The following is a 14,312-nucleotide window of genomic DNA, read 5'->3' on the forward strand; positions in this document are numbered from 1 at the left end:
AGCTAGGCTACCAATTCTTGGCCGTTGGACAGAAATGTCAATGATTAGATGGTACGTCTCATACGATCTACACAGGTAAAAGGACAATATGCTATTTATAATAGTCACCATCTCAAAGTTAAGAAACCCAATTGTGAGTGGGTTAGTATATCAGTAACTCACTTTAAAATCCAAGTTTTCTAGTTCACTATATTGAAATTCCAATGTAAACTCCAACAGGTGGGAGGAACCCAATAAGCCACCTATTAATCTGGAACAAAGAAAAAAGTATCGTCATAAAAGCGACCTCAACGAACTAATGGGAACTAAAAAAACATGTTTGACATGCGAAGTCATCTGTGCACTAATGTTAGACACATCCCATCACTTCGGTAATAGGATGGTGTCAAATTGCATAATAATATGAGCCTCGGCTTGTAAAACCGATTAAAATAAAGCGAGGACTAAAATCATAAGTAAATAGCTCTATCTACTTCACAGTTATTCACACGAAGAAGGAGTATTGACTAACTCCTAAAGTACCATAGTCGCGTATATCTCCAGAATAGTTTAATGTAAGTGTATAGGAGCGATCATCAGAAATATAGTGAGTAGCCGTTTACTTAAAATTAACAACTAACTAAGTAGAGTTGATTAGAACTACGAGGTCGCAGAGCAAAAGCCAGCTGTATATTAGGAGAGCAAGAAGAGGCTCCAACAATTAATTTGATAAACCTACCGGGGACTGAGTAACGTCCTGTTCAGTGAAAAGAAAACGGCGTCTAGCATTGGCGGTATTTTGGTAGTGTTTAAGTACTTGCAACGCGGTACTACACAGTGACAGTTCACACCCTAGGTCACAGGTCAATGCCATCCCTTCTGTAGTAGGGGATCTCTGTGTATAGTCATAATCTAGTGAATAGTCCCGCCCATGTGCGTGGACCCCGGAGCAATCAAAAATAATCTCTTAAATTGTCAAAAAATGCAGAACTTCACAGACACTTAAGAGAGAATTTAAAGACAGATAATGCAGCCTATATCCACAGGCTACACTGTCCAGTACTTCAACTAGAAATTCCACCAAAAATCCACAAACAGCACAGCCTGCCCAGGTTTTTCTAGCCAGAAAAACATGCTTTTACCAGAAAAGCCCTCAGGAATGATAGAGAGGAAGAAGTGGACAGACAAACCCCATAGGCTGCCGTTATGTGGCTCTGAACAGGATACTGTGCCTTTAAGAGAACCTTCCAGAACTCTCTCAGTATCTCAGAAGGAATATGCTACTTACCAGTATGCATCTGTTCTTGGCATGTAGGGCTGCTGACATTCATATCTATAGCACAGATCGCCGCCTAGTGTTGGATCCGGATGATCGCACATTGTTGTCCTGGAAGAGTCTTCGAAGTATCACGAGATAGGTGGCTCCTCCCCTGGACTACAGTGCGCATGGGCATCCTCTCCATCCTCAGATTGTTTTTCGCCATTGTGGCAGAGATGGAGTGAAATAGTGTAAGTGATGTCCATGCAAAGAGTGAATGCTGCAGCTGCGACGGGCGCCGGGGAGGCGATATGAATGTCAGCAGCCCTACATGCCAAGAACAGATGCATACTGGTAAGTAGCATATTCCGTTCGAGGCATGTGGGCTGCTGAATTCATATCTGTGCATAGACTGTATAGCAGTATCTCCTCTAGCGGTGGTTACCTGTGCCAGCCGCAGCAGTCTGAAACAGAGTTTTGAGGACAGCCTGCCCTACAGCTGCCTGCTGTTTGGAATGTACATCTACGCAATAGTGTTTGGTGAATGTATGTGTGGTTGACCATGTGGCTGCTCTACAAATTTTGTGTAAAGGAATATTTCCTAGGAAAGCCATGGATGCCCCTAGTTTGCGTGTAGAATGCGCCCTTGGAGGAACTGTTAAGGTGCGTTTTGCTTTTAAATAACATATCTGAACGCACTTAACGATCCATCTGGCTATATCTGATTTTGATATAGGGATACATTTGTGTTGCGGTGAGAAAGCAACAAACAACTGTTTTGTTTTTCGAAATGCCTTAGTTCTATCTATATAGTATAGCAGAGCTCTTTTGACATCTAGCGTATGCAAGGCCCTTTCCGCTACTGTCTGTGGATCTTGAAAGAACACCGGCAGTTCTATAGTTTGATTTATATGGAAATGGGATACCACTTTTGGCATGAATTTAGGGTTTGTTCTGAGAACTACTATATTTGCATGAGCTTGAATGAATGGCTCTTGAATAGTTAGAGCTTGTAGCTCACTAACTCTTCGAAGCGAAGTAATGGCAATAAGGAAAGCCACTTTCCAAGCAAGAAATTGTAGTTCGCATGAGTGCAGTGGTTCAAACGGTGGTCCCATAAGTCTGGTTAAAACGATGTTTAGATTCCAGACTGGTGAAGGTAGGTGTGTTGGAGGAATTACTCGTTTAAGTCCTTCCATAAATGCTTTAATTGCTGGCACTCTAAACAGTGAAAGGTGTTGCCTGTTTTGGAGATAAGCTGCTAACGCAGCTAAATGTATCCTGATGGATGAGTAGGCTAAATTGCAACGTTGTAGGTGCAATAGATAGCAAATGATGTTTTGTGTAGAAGCATCTAATGGGTTTATGTCGTCGTTACTGCAGTAAATGACGAAGCGTTTCCACTTTGCTATATAACATGCCCTGGTAGTGGGTTTTCTTGCCTCTTTGATAATATTCATGCAGTCTGGAGGCAAGTTCAGGTATCCAAACTCTAGGATTTCAGGAGCCAGATCGCTAGGTTCAACTGTTGCGGATCTGGGGGTTGGATTTCTCCATGGCTCTGAGTTAGAAGACTGGATGTGAGTCGCAGTCTTTGATGAGGCACCACTGACAGTTCTAGGAACGTTGTGTACCATGGTTGTCTCGCCCATGTGGGAGCAACTAAAATTAGAGTGTGCGAATGTTGGCGCATTTTGCGTGCCACTAGCGGTATTAATGGAGATGGGGGAAAAGCGTCTGCAAATCTGCCTGACCAGTTCATCCATATCGCATTGCCCTGCGACTGCGGAAACATGGCGGCAAAGTACTGGCATTTTGCGTTTTCGCTTGTGGCAAACAGATCTATCTCCGGGTGTCCCCACTTCCGGAAGAATGGTTGGAGCACATTGGGGTGAATCTCCCATTCGTGCATTTGTTGACTGTACCTCCTGAGCAGGTCAGCTATTTGATTGTCCTTGCCTGGGAGGTATTCCGCCATGAGGAACATGTTCCTTTGAATGACCCATTTCCACACACTGAGCTAAATGCGATAGCTGGGGGAATGTGTTCCTCCCTGCTTCTGAATATAATACATAGCTGTCATGTTATCCGTCTGGATCAACACAGTCTTGTTACATAAGTGTTGTTTGAATGCTTTTAGGGCAAGAAAGATCGCCATCAGATCCAGTAGATTGATGTGCATCTTCTTTTGTTGTATTGTCCATACACCCTGTACTGTGTAATACAGGACATGGGCTCCCCAGCCTAGCAGGGATGCATCCGCCGTCATTACGATTTGTGGTACAGGCTCTTGGAACAGTCGTCCTTTGCAAAGGTTTTGTGTGTTCCACCAATGCAGAGAGCTGTATGCCCGACTGGTCACCAACACTAGGGGCCAGATGTAGGTGGCCAATTACCGGTCGGTAACGGCCGAATTCGGCCGTTTCCGACCGGTAATTGGATTTTGAGATGTAGGAGCATGCTTTACAGAATCGGTATTTTACCGAATATGTATTTACAGATTCGGTAAAATTACCGAATCGGTAAATACAGACTCGGTAAAAATACCGAGTCTGTAAAAGCATATGTAGGTAGCACATCTTTGAGTGCCGCAGGCCTTTCAGATTCGGTATTTTAACACCCAATCCAATTGGGTGTTAAAATACCGAATTCAGGTGTGCATGCACATGTGTGCATGCACACCTAGCCATGTGACAAGCAGACATGCCCTTAGGGCATGTCTGTGTGCCACATGGCGCACATGCCTATTTTTGGGGTGCCAGAGGGTGGCAAAGTGACACCCCCTGCACCCTTGCTAAAATCGGTATTTACCGATTCTGTAATTACAGAATCGGTATTGCCCATTGATTCCTATGGGCTTCACAGCCCATAGGAATCAATAGGAAATACCGATTCGGTATTTCCAGATTCGGTAAATACCGAAACTTAAAGATTCGGTATTTACACATCTGGAAATACCTACATCTTCCCCCTTCATATTTACCATTTCTTAAATACCGAATCGGTAAAATTCGGTATTTAAGAAGTGGTAAATAAGAATTACCTACATCGGGCCCCAGGTCTTTTAATTGTCCCTGAGCCTGGTTCCACTGCCGTGCTAAGCACTCCTGAAGCGGACGCATGTGTAGTCTGGCATGAGGGACTATGAAAATGCACGAGGCCATCATGCCTATGAGTTGCATAAACACTCGAGCTGGTAGTGAGTGTTGGGGTTTGAATTTTTGGATCAATGTTTGCATTCAGTTGATCCGTGCTGCGTTTGGATATGCCTTCGCTGCAAGTGTATCTATTGTCGCTCCCAGGTACTATTGGACGTGGGAGGGTTGCAGGTGCGACTTCGGATAGTTCAGCGAGAAGCCTAGGCTGTGCAGGAGATGAATGGTCTTTGACATGTGGTCGGCACATTGCTGGGCCGATGGCGCTTGTATTAGCCAATCGTCCAGATATGGGTACACATGAATGTGTTGTCTCCTGAGATGTGCCGCCACTGTTGCTAGGCATTTGGTGAACACCCGTGGAACTGTTGTGACACCGAATGGTAGGACTTTGAACGGGTAGTGTTGTCCTTGAACGGTGAACCTTAGATACTTTCTGTGAGCATGGTGTATTGGTATATGTAAGTATGCGTCCTTGAGGTCTAAGGTTGCTAGGAAGTCTCCCTGGCGAAGCAGTGGTAAGACTTGTTGCAGAGTGAGCATATGGAAATGCTCCGACAAAATGTACAGGTTGCGGGGCCTGAGGTCCAATATTGGTCTGAGAGACCCGCCCTTTTTGGGAATGAGGAAGTATAGGGCGTATACTCGTGTTCCCAGATGTTGTAGTGGGACTGGTTCTATGGCCCCTTTTTGCAGCATACTGATGACTTCTTGCTGCAGTAATGTTATATGTTCCTGTGACACAGGACGGTGCATGGGTGGAATGTTGGGTGGTGTTGATGTGAGTTCTAGGCAATAGCCATGTTGGATAATTTGCCGGACCCACTTGTCCGTAGTGATGTTTAACCACAGTGGCAGGAACTGTTGTAGTCTTCCCCCGACCGGTGTTATATGGTCTGGGGGTAGTGCCAAGAAGTCACTGTTTGGTGTTAGTGGAGGATCTATTGGCATTGCCTCCACCCTTGTTATTATTTCCTCTGTATCCACCCCCGTTTGTGTTTATTGTATGTGGATTGCGTATTAGTTTTGTATGTGGAGGATTGCTGCGATGTGTTACCTCGCGCTCCTCCTCTATAATTGGAGCGACGAAAGGAGCCTCTGTGTTGTTGGGACTGAAGAGCTCCCATGGACTTTGCAGTCTCTGTGTCCTTTTTCATTTTGTCCAGAATTGAGTCAACTGCTGGACCAAACAGTAAATCTGGATTTATGGGCTGATTAAGAATTGTGGCCTAGGGGAGAGGAGTTGGCCTAACGGCTAGGGCGCTCGACCTCGGAATCTGGGTTCGAGTCTCGGTAACAACGCCAAAAACCTTCTGTGATTCTGGGCAAATCACTTAATCTCCCCGTGCCTAAAAATAAAAGTAACTGGAAACGTAAAATGTAACGTAACTGGAAAAATATGTAAAGCGCTCGGATACCTGATTCAGTTCGGGTCTAGTTCGCGCTATATAAAACTCTGCAAAAAAAAAAAAAAAAAAAAAAAATACTTCACTCTTAAATCCAGATATGAGAAGCCATGCGTGCCTCCTAAGTGGTACGCTTGTGTTGATAGATCTGGCAGCTGTATCTGCCGCGTCTAGAGCACATTTAATGGAGGCGTTGGTGATGAGCTTTCCCTCCTGTATGAGTTCATCTGCCTGCTCCTTGTAAGGCTCAGGTAAGTGTTGGAGAAGTCCCTCTAGACTATCATAGTGCGCCCTGTCATATCTGGCCAGCAAGGCCCGAGTATTGGCTATTCTCCATGAGTTTGCTGCTTGAGCTGCTACTCTTTTGCCCGATGCTTCTAAAATCTTAGACTCCTTGTCAGGAGGGGGAGCCTCTCCAGTAGTTTGGGAATTAGCACGCTTTCGTGCGTTGGATACCACCAATGAGTCTAAAGGTGGTTGCCCTTTGATGTAAGTAGGGTCTACTGGTGCAGCCCTATACTTTTTTCTATCCTTGGGTTGATGACACGTGCCCTAGCAGTGTCCGTGAAGATATCAGGTGCGTGCTTTAAGACGCCCTTTAACATGGGGAGCGTTTTGACACTCTTTTCTGATATAGCCAGCGTATCAAATAGAAAATCTTCTTCTATAGCATCTGAATGCATGTCTACATTATGGTAGCTTGCTGCTCTATCTATTAAAGAGTTAAAATCCACTGTGTCTTCTGTGGGTGATGGTTTAACTGGTTATACAGTAGGGTCTGTAATGGGTAGAGTCCCCTCATTTTCTGGCTCACCCCCCACCCCATGGTTGTGAATTGGGGTCTATATATGGGTTTTGTGGATATCCAAAACCCACGTCTGCATCCTGATCTTCATCTGGGTTATGGTCAGAGCGTGCAGGCGAGTATGGGGCATATGGAGTAGTAGGCATAGCTGGAGAGATAGGCTGGAAAAGAATAGGAGATTTAGCACAGTCCCTTTTATTTTTGAGAGGAATTCTAGAAAAGTCTTCAGCAGGAACTGGTCTTTTCTTCTTGGTATAAACAGTCACTTTCCCAGTATTTGGGTCAATATATAATTTGGACTGATCCTCTGTGGAGGGGTCTGGATGGAGGAGCTCCTCTTCCACAGTGTTGTGCCTTGGCGCCGATGTCTTTGGTTTGACCTTTTTCGGTTCGATGCCTTTAGGTGGTTCAACCGGTTTTGGTGCCTGTATCGGTTTTTGAGGGTTTCCGACAGGTTTTGTCGGTCCGATGTCTTTTACAGTTTAACACTTTTTTCGGACCGAGCGGCTTTGTCGGTTCGGTAACTTCTTTCGGCTTTAGAGGTGTCCTCGGAGCCTGTGGCTTTGGCTCGATGCCCTTCTTCGGCTCGATGGGCTTCGGCTCGACGGGTTTGGTCTGGTGAACCTTAGGTTTCGGTTCGACGACCGCCTTGGGCGTAGCCCTTTTGTCTTCGGTGACAGGCCTTTTCCCTTTTTTGACGGTCGAAGTCGATTTGGTCGATTCGACGGTCTTTGGCTTCGAAGGTTTTTCTGGTATGGTGGCCTTCGGCTCGGCGCCCTTTGGTTTTGTGACCTTCGTCGTGTCGATAAGTTTCGGTTTCGATGGAACCGGCCTTGGAGTACGTGTCTCAGAAGGCTCTTTTTGTATGGTCTTAGCCGGGCGGTATGGCGGGTCTATAGAACCAGTTTTTTGATCTTGGCTAAGGCCTGATGGCGATGCCTCGACCTGAGTCTCTGATATAGGTGTAGTGTCTATATGGGGCGGTGTACTCACGGTTCGCCCCTCATTGTCATCGGAGTCGTCTTCGACAGCTATGATGTCTTGATCATAGTCTTTGATATCGACGATTTCTTCCTCTTCGTCGATATAATATTCAGAGTCGTTCTCGGAGTATTGATCGTCTTGATCCGAGTCTTCGGCGTGTACTAGTTCTTCCTCATCGCCGAAGATATTCTCGGGCTCCGGTCCCGACCTCTGCATTTCTTGCCTCGCCGCTCGCCGATTGCGGATCATCTTTTTGGATCGGAACTGGGCACAAGCTAGACAATTATCTTCATTATGATCTGGAGATAAACATTTGTTGCACACTGGATGCTTATCTGTGTGCGGGATCTTTGAGTTGCACTGCGGGCAGTATTTGAATGGACTTCGTTCCATCGACCGTCGGTCCACGCGACGTCGAGAAGGCCTAACGGCCCGATTCGACGACCTGAGTGCAACAAATGTTGAAGAAAGTTTTTCGGTACCGATCGCAAACAATACCGACGAAAGCGAAGGCATTTTGGCCTTTTAGAAAAGTTTTCTTCGATTCCGAACTTGGAGTGCTGGAAGGTACATCCGAACCTAATGGCGGAAAAAAACAATCTGAGGATGGAGAGGATGCCCATGCGCACTGTAGTCCGAGGGAGGAGTCACCTATCTCGTGATACTTCGAAGACTCTTCCAGTACAACAATGTGCAATCATCCGGACCCAACACTAGGCGGCGATCTATGCACAGATATGAATTCAGCAGCCCACATACCTCGAACACCGGTTTCCTTGCCTGAGCGATGTCTGATTCTGATACTACATTTTCCTGTGAGGAGCCGATGTTGGATCTTTGTTGGGGTTGCTGCCATTTCTTCTGGTTATAAATTTCAGCCCACGTGTATACTTCTTCAAGTTTATAGTCTATAGTATCACGACGATACTTCCACACTTTTTGATCATTGACTTCTTTAGAATATTTTTCTAATTTGTTATTGATGTCCTCTAAAGATATTTGAAGATCTTCGTGTTTGTTCAGTTCTCTTTTAATACCTTGAGTTCCTCCTCTAGTTCTTTGAGTACTTTAGCTAGTTCTTCGATGATAAGGAGTATAAGGTCCAATGAACATTTGTTGAGAATTTGGTACCACTTTGACGAATTTCTTATAGTTCTTGCATAACATTGGTTTGAGGGCTATTCTTAATCCCATTAAATACCAGAGAGGATATCCCCAAGAAGTTCTTCGAGAATCGATAAAACGAGTCACCAACATGTCAAGAGAAACACTGTTGACACCAAGACCCACTACTCTAGAACCCAAAACAGTTTGCGTATTAAAATTTTCTAGAGAAGCTTCTAAAATCAAAAGAATAATCAATAATCATTGGGCACTAATCAACATGGAACCTGATCTTAAAGACCCATACAGTGATCATATAACCTTCGCTTTCCAAAGGTCGAAAAATTTGAAAGAAATTCTAACTACAACAAAAATCACCAAAACTATCCATAAAGGAATGTCCAAATGCTTAAACTGCGTGCACTGCAATAACGTCATGGTTGGAAAAATGTTCATGCACCCTTCAAAAGGATATAAAATAGATTTACATCACGCTAGTACATGTGATACCAAAACTACTACATACGCAATCAAATGCCCATGTGGCAAGATTTATGTCGGACAGACCGAAAGAAAAATCAAAGTTCGGATAACAGAACATAAGAGCAACATTCGAGCATGCAATTTAAAATCTACAGTCGAAACACACTGGATGGAAGCCAAACATCAAATATCGCAGCTTAAATTCACCATTCTGGAGGTCGTGTCACAGCGCAGCGACATGGATCCTGTTAAACAAAGACTGAAGGCAGAATTCTTCTGGATAAAAAAACTCAACACCCTGCAACCAGCAGGGATGAATGACAGGATTGAATATTCATGTTTCCTGTAATTATACATCACTACTTCATTGTGAAGAGGACGGTTCATATCCCCCCAAAACACCTACTAAATTATCTATATCAGCATGTTACTCGATGACATTCATGCTATTTCCTGTCACTCATACATGTCTCTGCAACATACCCCCTATTGAGAGTATCCACAGTTTTTCACAAATGTTTCGCATCTTATAATAGGCTTCTCACCCCAGGGTTCTACATTGCATTTTCTTTCTGCCACCTGTATGTATTTTTTATGTATATTCACATTTTTTCACTTTCGAATGTCCCCACTACAGCCCTTCAATAACAACTTAATTTTTCCTCTAATCCTAACAACACGCACAAACGCGCTGTTCCTGATGAAGTACATGTCCTCATATCATGCGACCGGCACCCGATTGAGGTTCCATACGCAGACTTGTTTTCGCCTTGTCGGTATCCACTTACCGTGCCCCACCTGCATGTTTTACTTTTTGAAATATTATTTTTGTTTTAGCTTTAACTTTTTCCCGTATTTGTAACTTGAACCGCCCCACACGAGTTTCTTCGCTTTCCTTTGAAGCTCTGTTACTCAGATCATGTGACCTGCCCCTCGGCTACACCCCCCATGTTTGATTCCTTTGCCGGCAGCTTTCCGCATTCTAACTTTGCCGCAAATATCGGACATCAGTCTTCTTCTATATCCAGAGTAAGTTTTTTCCCCCCGACAATATACTTAATCGCCCCACACTTCGGTTCATTGAACCTCACCAGCACCGTCCCCCCCAAGCCGTTTTTATAACCGTGTACTACTTCGGTCACTGAACCGTCAGCACAGCCTATCTCGTAACCGCCCTCACATCCGGGTTCACCAGTTGTTCTTGTACTCTTTTTCACAAACCTTTCACATACGCCACGATTATTTCTCTTTATGCTGCACTCTCACCATTGTGTGGAAAAGTAAATTTTGCCATGTTCTGTGTCCCTACGTGTCCCCCATCTTATGCTATGTGTGCATGATTAATATGCATATGTATCCCCCATGTTTGATTAAAGACGCAATTACAGTTGTGTCCATCCCTAGTATGCTAGTTCCCAGTTCTCGTGAAAGCTACGAGTATTAGGCCTATGTAAAGTTACGTTGCCACGTTTCCCAGTGTGCACGTTATTTCGTTGAAAAGTCCCCGTTTCTAGGCCTCAAAAGGGCCCGGACACCAGATTCAGCTCCTGTCTCCTGAACCCTCGCTGAGGAGCGATACAGCCCCCACCTGTATCCTCGACCCTTCACTTACTTCCTGCCTCACAGTGCCCGGCTCGGCCTGGCTCTGCCTGCTAGTCTGCCAAGAGTATGTTATGATTCTAGTTATCAGTTCAGCCCTCCTTCTCTGCATTCCTAAGCTACTGAATCGCATCAATAGTTTCCGTCATTGTCTAGTCTTTACGTCTCCATGTAGGAGAAATACTGTATTAATACTGCATTTAATGGTCATTTAATATTCTTCATCACGCACTACATGTAGAATAATGCATGCTCCAGTCTTAGAGTCGGTTAGCCTCTCCCCTCCTGATTCTTAGTTTATATCAACATGTTCTCTAAACATTATATACTAGATAGGGTTTAGGTACATGTTGCCCTGACTCTCCAGACTTCAGTCTTTACTCCTAGCACAGAGTTCATAGCCCCCAGCTTCTCCTAGTAACACGTCATTGTCAGTTTGCGCGCACCATTAGGTCAGAGGTCCCGGCTCCTTAGGTAGCCCCCTCCATGTTTCCGCCCCATTTATGACATGTTCTGTTACGTTTACATCACATGTCCATGTATACGCCTCTTGTTACACCTACTTTCACCCTTATCTTTCGCGACTGCGATTGACCACACCCACTGCTCCGCCTATCGTATGTCTTGTAATGCAACTGTTTTAGTATATATGCTTGTGTACTGTTATTAAAGTTAGCGCGCTCATTCCCTGTCCCCCCTGCAGGGCCCTGCCATCCTATTCCTATGCAGGTTGTCCTGTTCCTGTCCTTTATGCTGTATTAAACCTGCAAACTCCTACTACCTCGAATCTTGACTCTTATTTATTGAGCTATCTGTTATTACTATGTCCAGTAAAACCTAGATCCGGTATTATTTATTTATATACCACAATTGTAATCACTTTTTGAGCTATTGAATGCACGCCATTTTCATTTTCACTCACATATCGGGTATGTTTCATCCACATAAGTATGTATACATCAGTTGCTTCACAGATTGTGTTTGCTAAGGTCCTGTATTATGTTACCTTTAGGCCCCTGAAGAAGGGTCATTTCTTTCGACTCGAAATGCATTGGGCAACAGATAAAATGCAAAGATTGTAAATATGGAAGAAAAAATGTTCTTATGAAGTACAATAAGAAATAAATATTTGGATGCAATAAATAACAGATGAACTATGAAAAAAGCCTTATGGGTTAATTATTGAACAATCACAAAACAAGAGAAGAAACCCCACAGTTTCCAGGTCAATAGTGTGCATGTCTTCGTGAGATGGTTCCCCCCCTTCACACATACATTTCAAGTACGTTTAAGGCACGGCCAGGCACAGTGTGACAGACGCAGCGCCAACTCAAGATAGATTATCTTCTCAATTTTAGATCACAAGAGTGTAAAGGGATCATAACTTTATTTGATATCAAACACAACTAAAACATAGACATTTTATCCACTTGTTCACCAAATCAAAAGCTATTGAATTTCCCACCCACCCCTCAAAGAAGTGTCTTGTCATGTGAGGACTGTAGACAGTCACCTTATTTTAACAAGTGACAGATGTGTACCTCAGGGTGGGATACAGCAGGGAGCCCACTGCCAACAGCAAGCACGAGATGTGACATGTTTCTACCACCTGCCCTCTCAACAACTGAGCCAGACAGAGGAAAGGCAGACGGCCAGAGGGCCAGCACAGAAGGCGAAAGGATCGGCCGATAGAGCAGCATCGCACTCCAACTCTATAAACCAAGTCTCTGTCCTCACTCCAGACCAGAGCACCTCACAGAGTGTATGCCACTCAGACTGCGGGCAGCGGAGGCTGACCACCACCAAAGCCACAGACCCAAACTCCTGGCACCGCCTCCCTGGTCCAAAAGACTCTTCGGCCTTAAGGGTCGCCCTGTGAAGGTTCAAGGGGTCATCCAAAAGTCCTCTTTGCAAACTGGGATCAAATCTAGTCCAAAGTTCGGACCCTGGTGCCAGAATACTTACAACCATCTTTCATCAGGAGCAAGGCCTCTGACGTATTTGTGTGAAGGTGGTAAAAAGAATTGCATTTTCTGCACCTTGGGTAAGTTCAGCGCAGAGACATCAGGTGGAAGGTAACTCGGGTGGTCATTTAGGAGGGAGCGGTCGCCAGCTCAGGCAGGTGTCCGTGGTATGATGGAGAGGGCCGAGGAGGCTGGTCAGTGAGGGCGGTTCCAGCCCATTCCGCCACTCGCTCCGACATCAAGAGATCCAAAGTCCACGTCTTCAGCAGAATTAAGACGGGTATTCCTCCAACGCCTGGAATGTGGCATAGAATTGATCATATCTTTTTCGCAGTTGTTCCATTTTTGAGCCTAAAAATGAAGAAACAGAAGAAAAGTGAGTAACTAAAGACAAACAACGGCTCCCTGGCTCTGCTTGGGCACGTGTGGTTATTACAAAAAACAATGGTCCTGAGCTATCATGGAATTTGTAAATAATGATTAATATAGACTACAATGAGTACTATGTATGTTTTTCCATTGCCCAGCCGGACAAGGAATTTTATTTTAGTCAATGTTTGAGTCCAAATGAAGAAATTAGAAGCACAGACAATTACAATAGGGCACAATCCTGTGCCCAACACAAGGAAGGCAGTGAGGGGGAAAAACAATTGAACAGTGTAGAGACATAAAAAGTATATAGTCAGGCAATAACTTTGGAGCCACGGAGGCTCGCACTCAAATTATAGTAAAGCAAGCTCTACCAGTGTCCACAATAATATCACTCAATGGTCAGTTTGTGGCGCTGTTTTAAAACACGCTGAACAAACTACTGGCTGAGGATGGCAGTACTGGTCATTCTCAGCACATCTGGAAGACCCTCCAGTCTCGCTGGAGAATTCTTCCCGCTTATGAATCCCAAACTTGAAGACCGTCTGCAACCGGGCTAGGCTGCTTCAGTGGATGTTCACGGCCCCGTCTGGTGAGCAATTTCACAAAAGAATGTTGTTGACAGGCAGAAAAGAAACAGGAGTGGTTTTCTCTCTGGCAGGGACAATCCAGTCACCCAGGAAATTATTATTTCTTTCACCTATTTAGTTACTTTGATGCTTTGTCGCACATTTTTAAAGAGCACAAAGTTCACCAACTCCTTTACTTCTTGGGGTCCTTTGGGGTTCCTCAGGCCCAGTGAAGAGTTTTCAGTGTGCCAAAATCTAGTGATAAAAGGACAGCTGCCCTATTGATGTACAGATCACCCAAACCTTAAACTCTAGGGCAATACCACAGAATAACCCTATTACCGCCTTTCACCTTTAGCTCAGTATTTGACATCCAGGCCTACCCAAGCCTTGGAAACAGACATATTCGGTTCAAGAGAAGCCGAAATCCAGTAAAGGGACAGAAGAGCACTGATCTAATATGAGCAGCTGCGCCACAGCCTCCACGGATGATCTCGTGGTGACTTAGGGCTGCGCGTGCGCACAAGCACTCCCAGGAGAGGCGATATAACAACACTAATAATCTACAGGCGCATCTACAGGTATTGCTTGGATCGGGCTGTGCACGCTCCTCAATGTAAATGTAAATGTAGAGGTA

The 14,312-nt window shown here is 44.7% G+C and overlaps 1 protein-coding gene across 1 annotated transcript in view; it reads right to left on the bottom strand.

Moving 5' to 3' along the window:
- Positions 1 to 12,144: 12,144 nt before the first annotated feature.
- Positions 12,145 to 14,312, bottom strand: part of HAUS7 (HAUS augmin like complex subunit 7) — a 128,154-nt gene continuing 125,986 nt past the window's right edge. The window contains exon 10 of the mRNA XM_078664115.1: positions 12,145 to 13,088. Coding sequence (XP_078520241.1) covers positions 13,009 to 13,088 — 80 coding nt within the window. The 3' untranslated portion in view covers positions 12,145 to 13,008. The remainder of the gene's footprint in view (positions 13,089 to 14,312) is intronic.

This window comes from Lissotriton helveticus, chromosome 10, assembly GCF_964261635.1.
Source record: "Lissotriton helveticus chromosome 10, aLisHel1.1, whole genome shotgun sequence".
Classification (NCBI taxonomy): domain Eukaryota; kingdom Metazoa; phylum Chordata; class Amphibia; order Caudata; family Salamandridae; genus Lissotriton; species Lissotriton helveticus.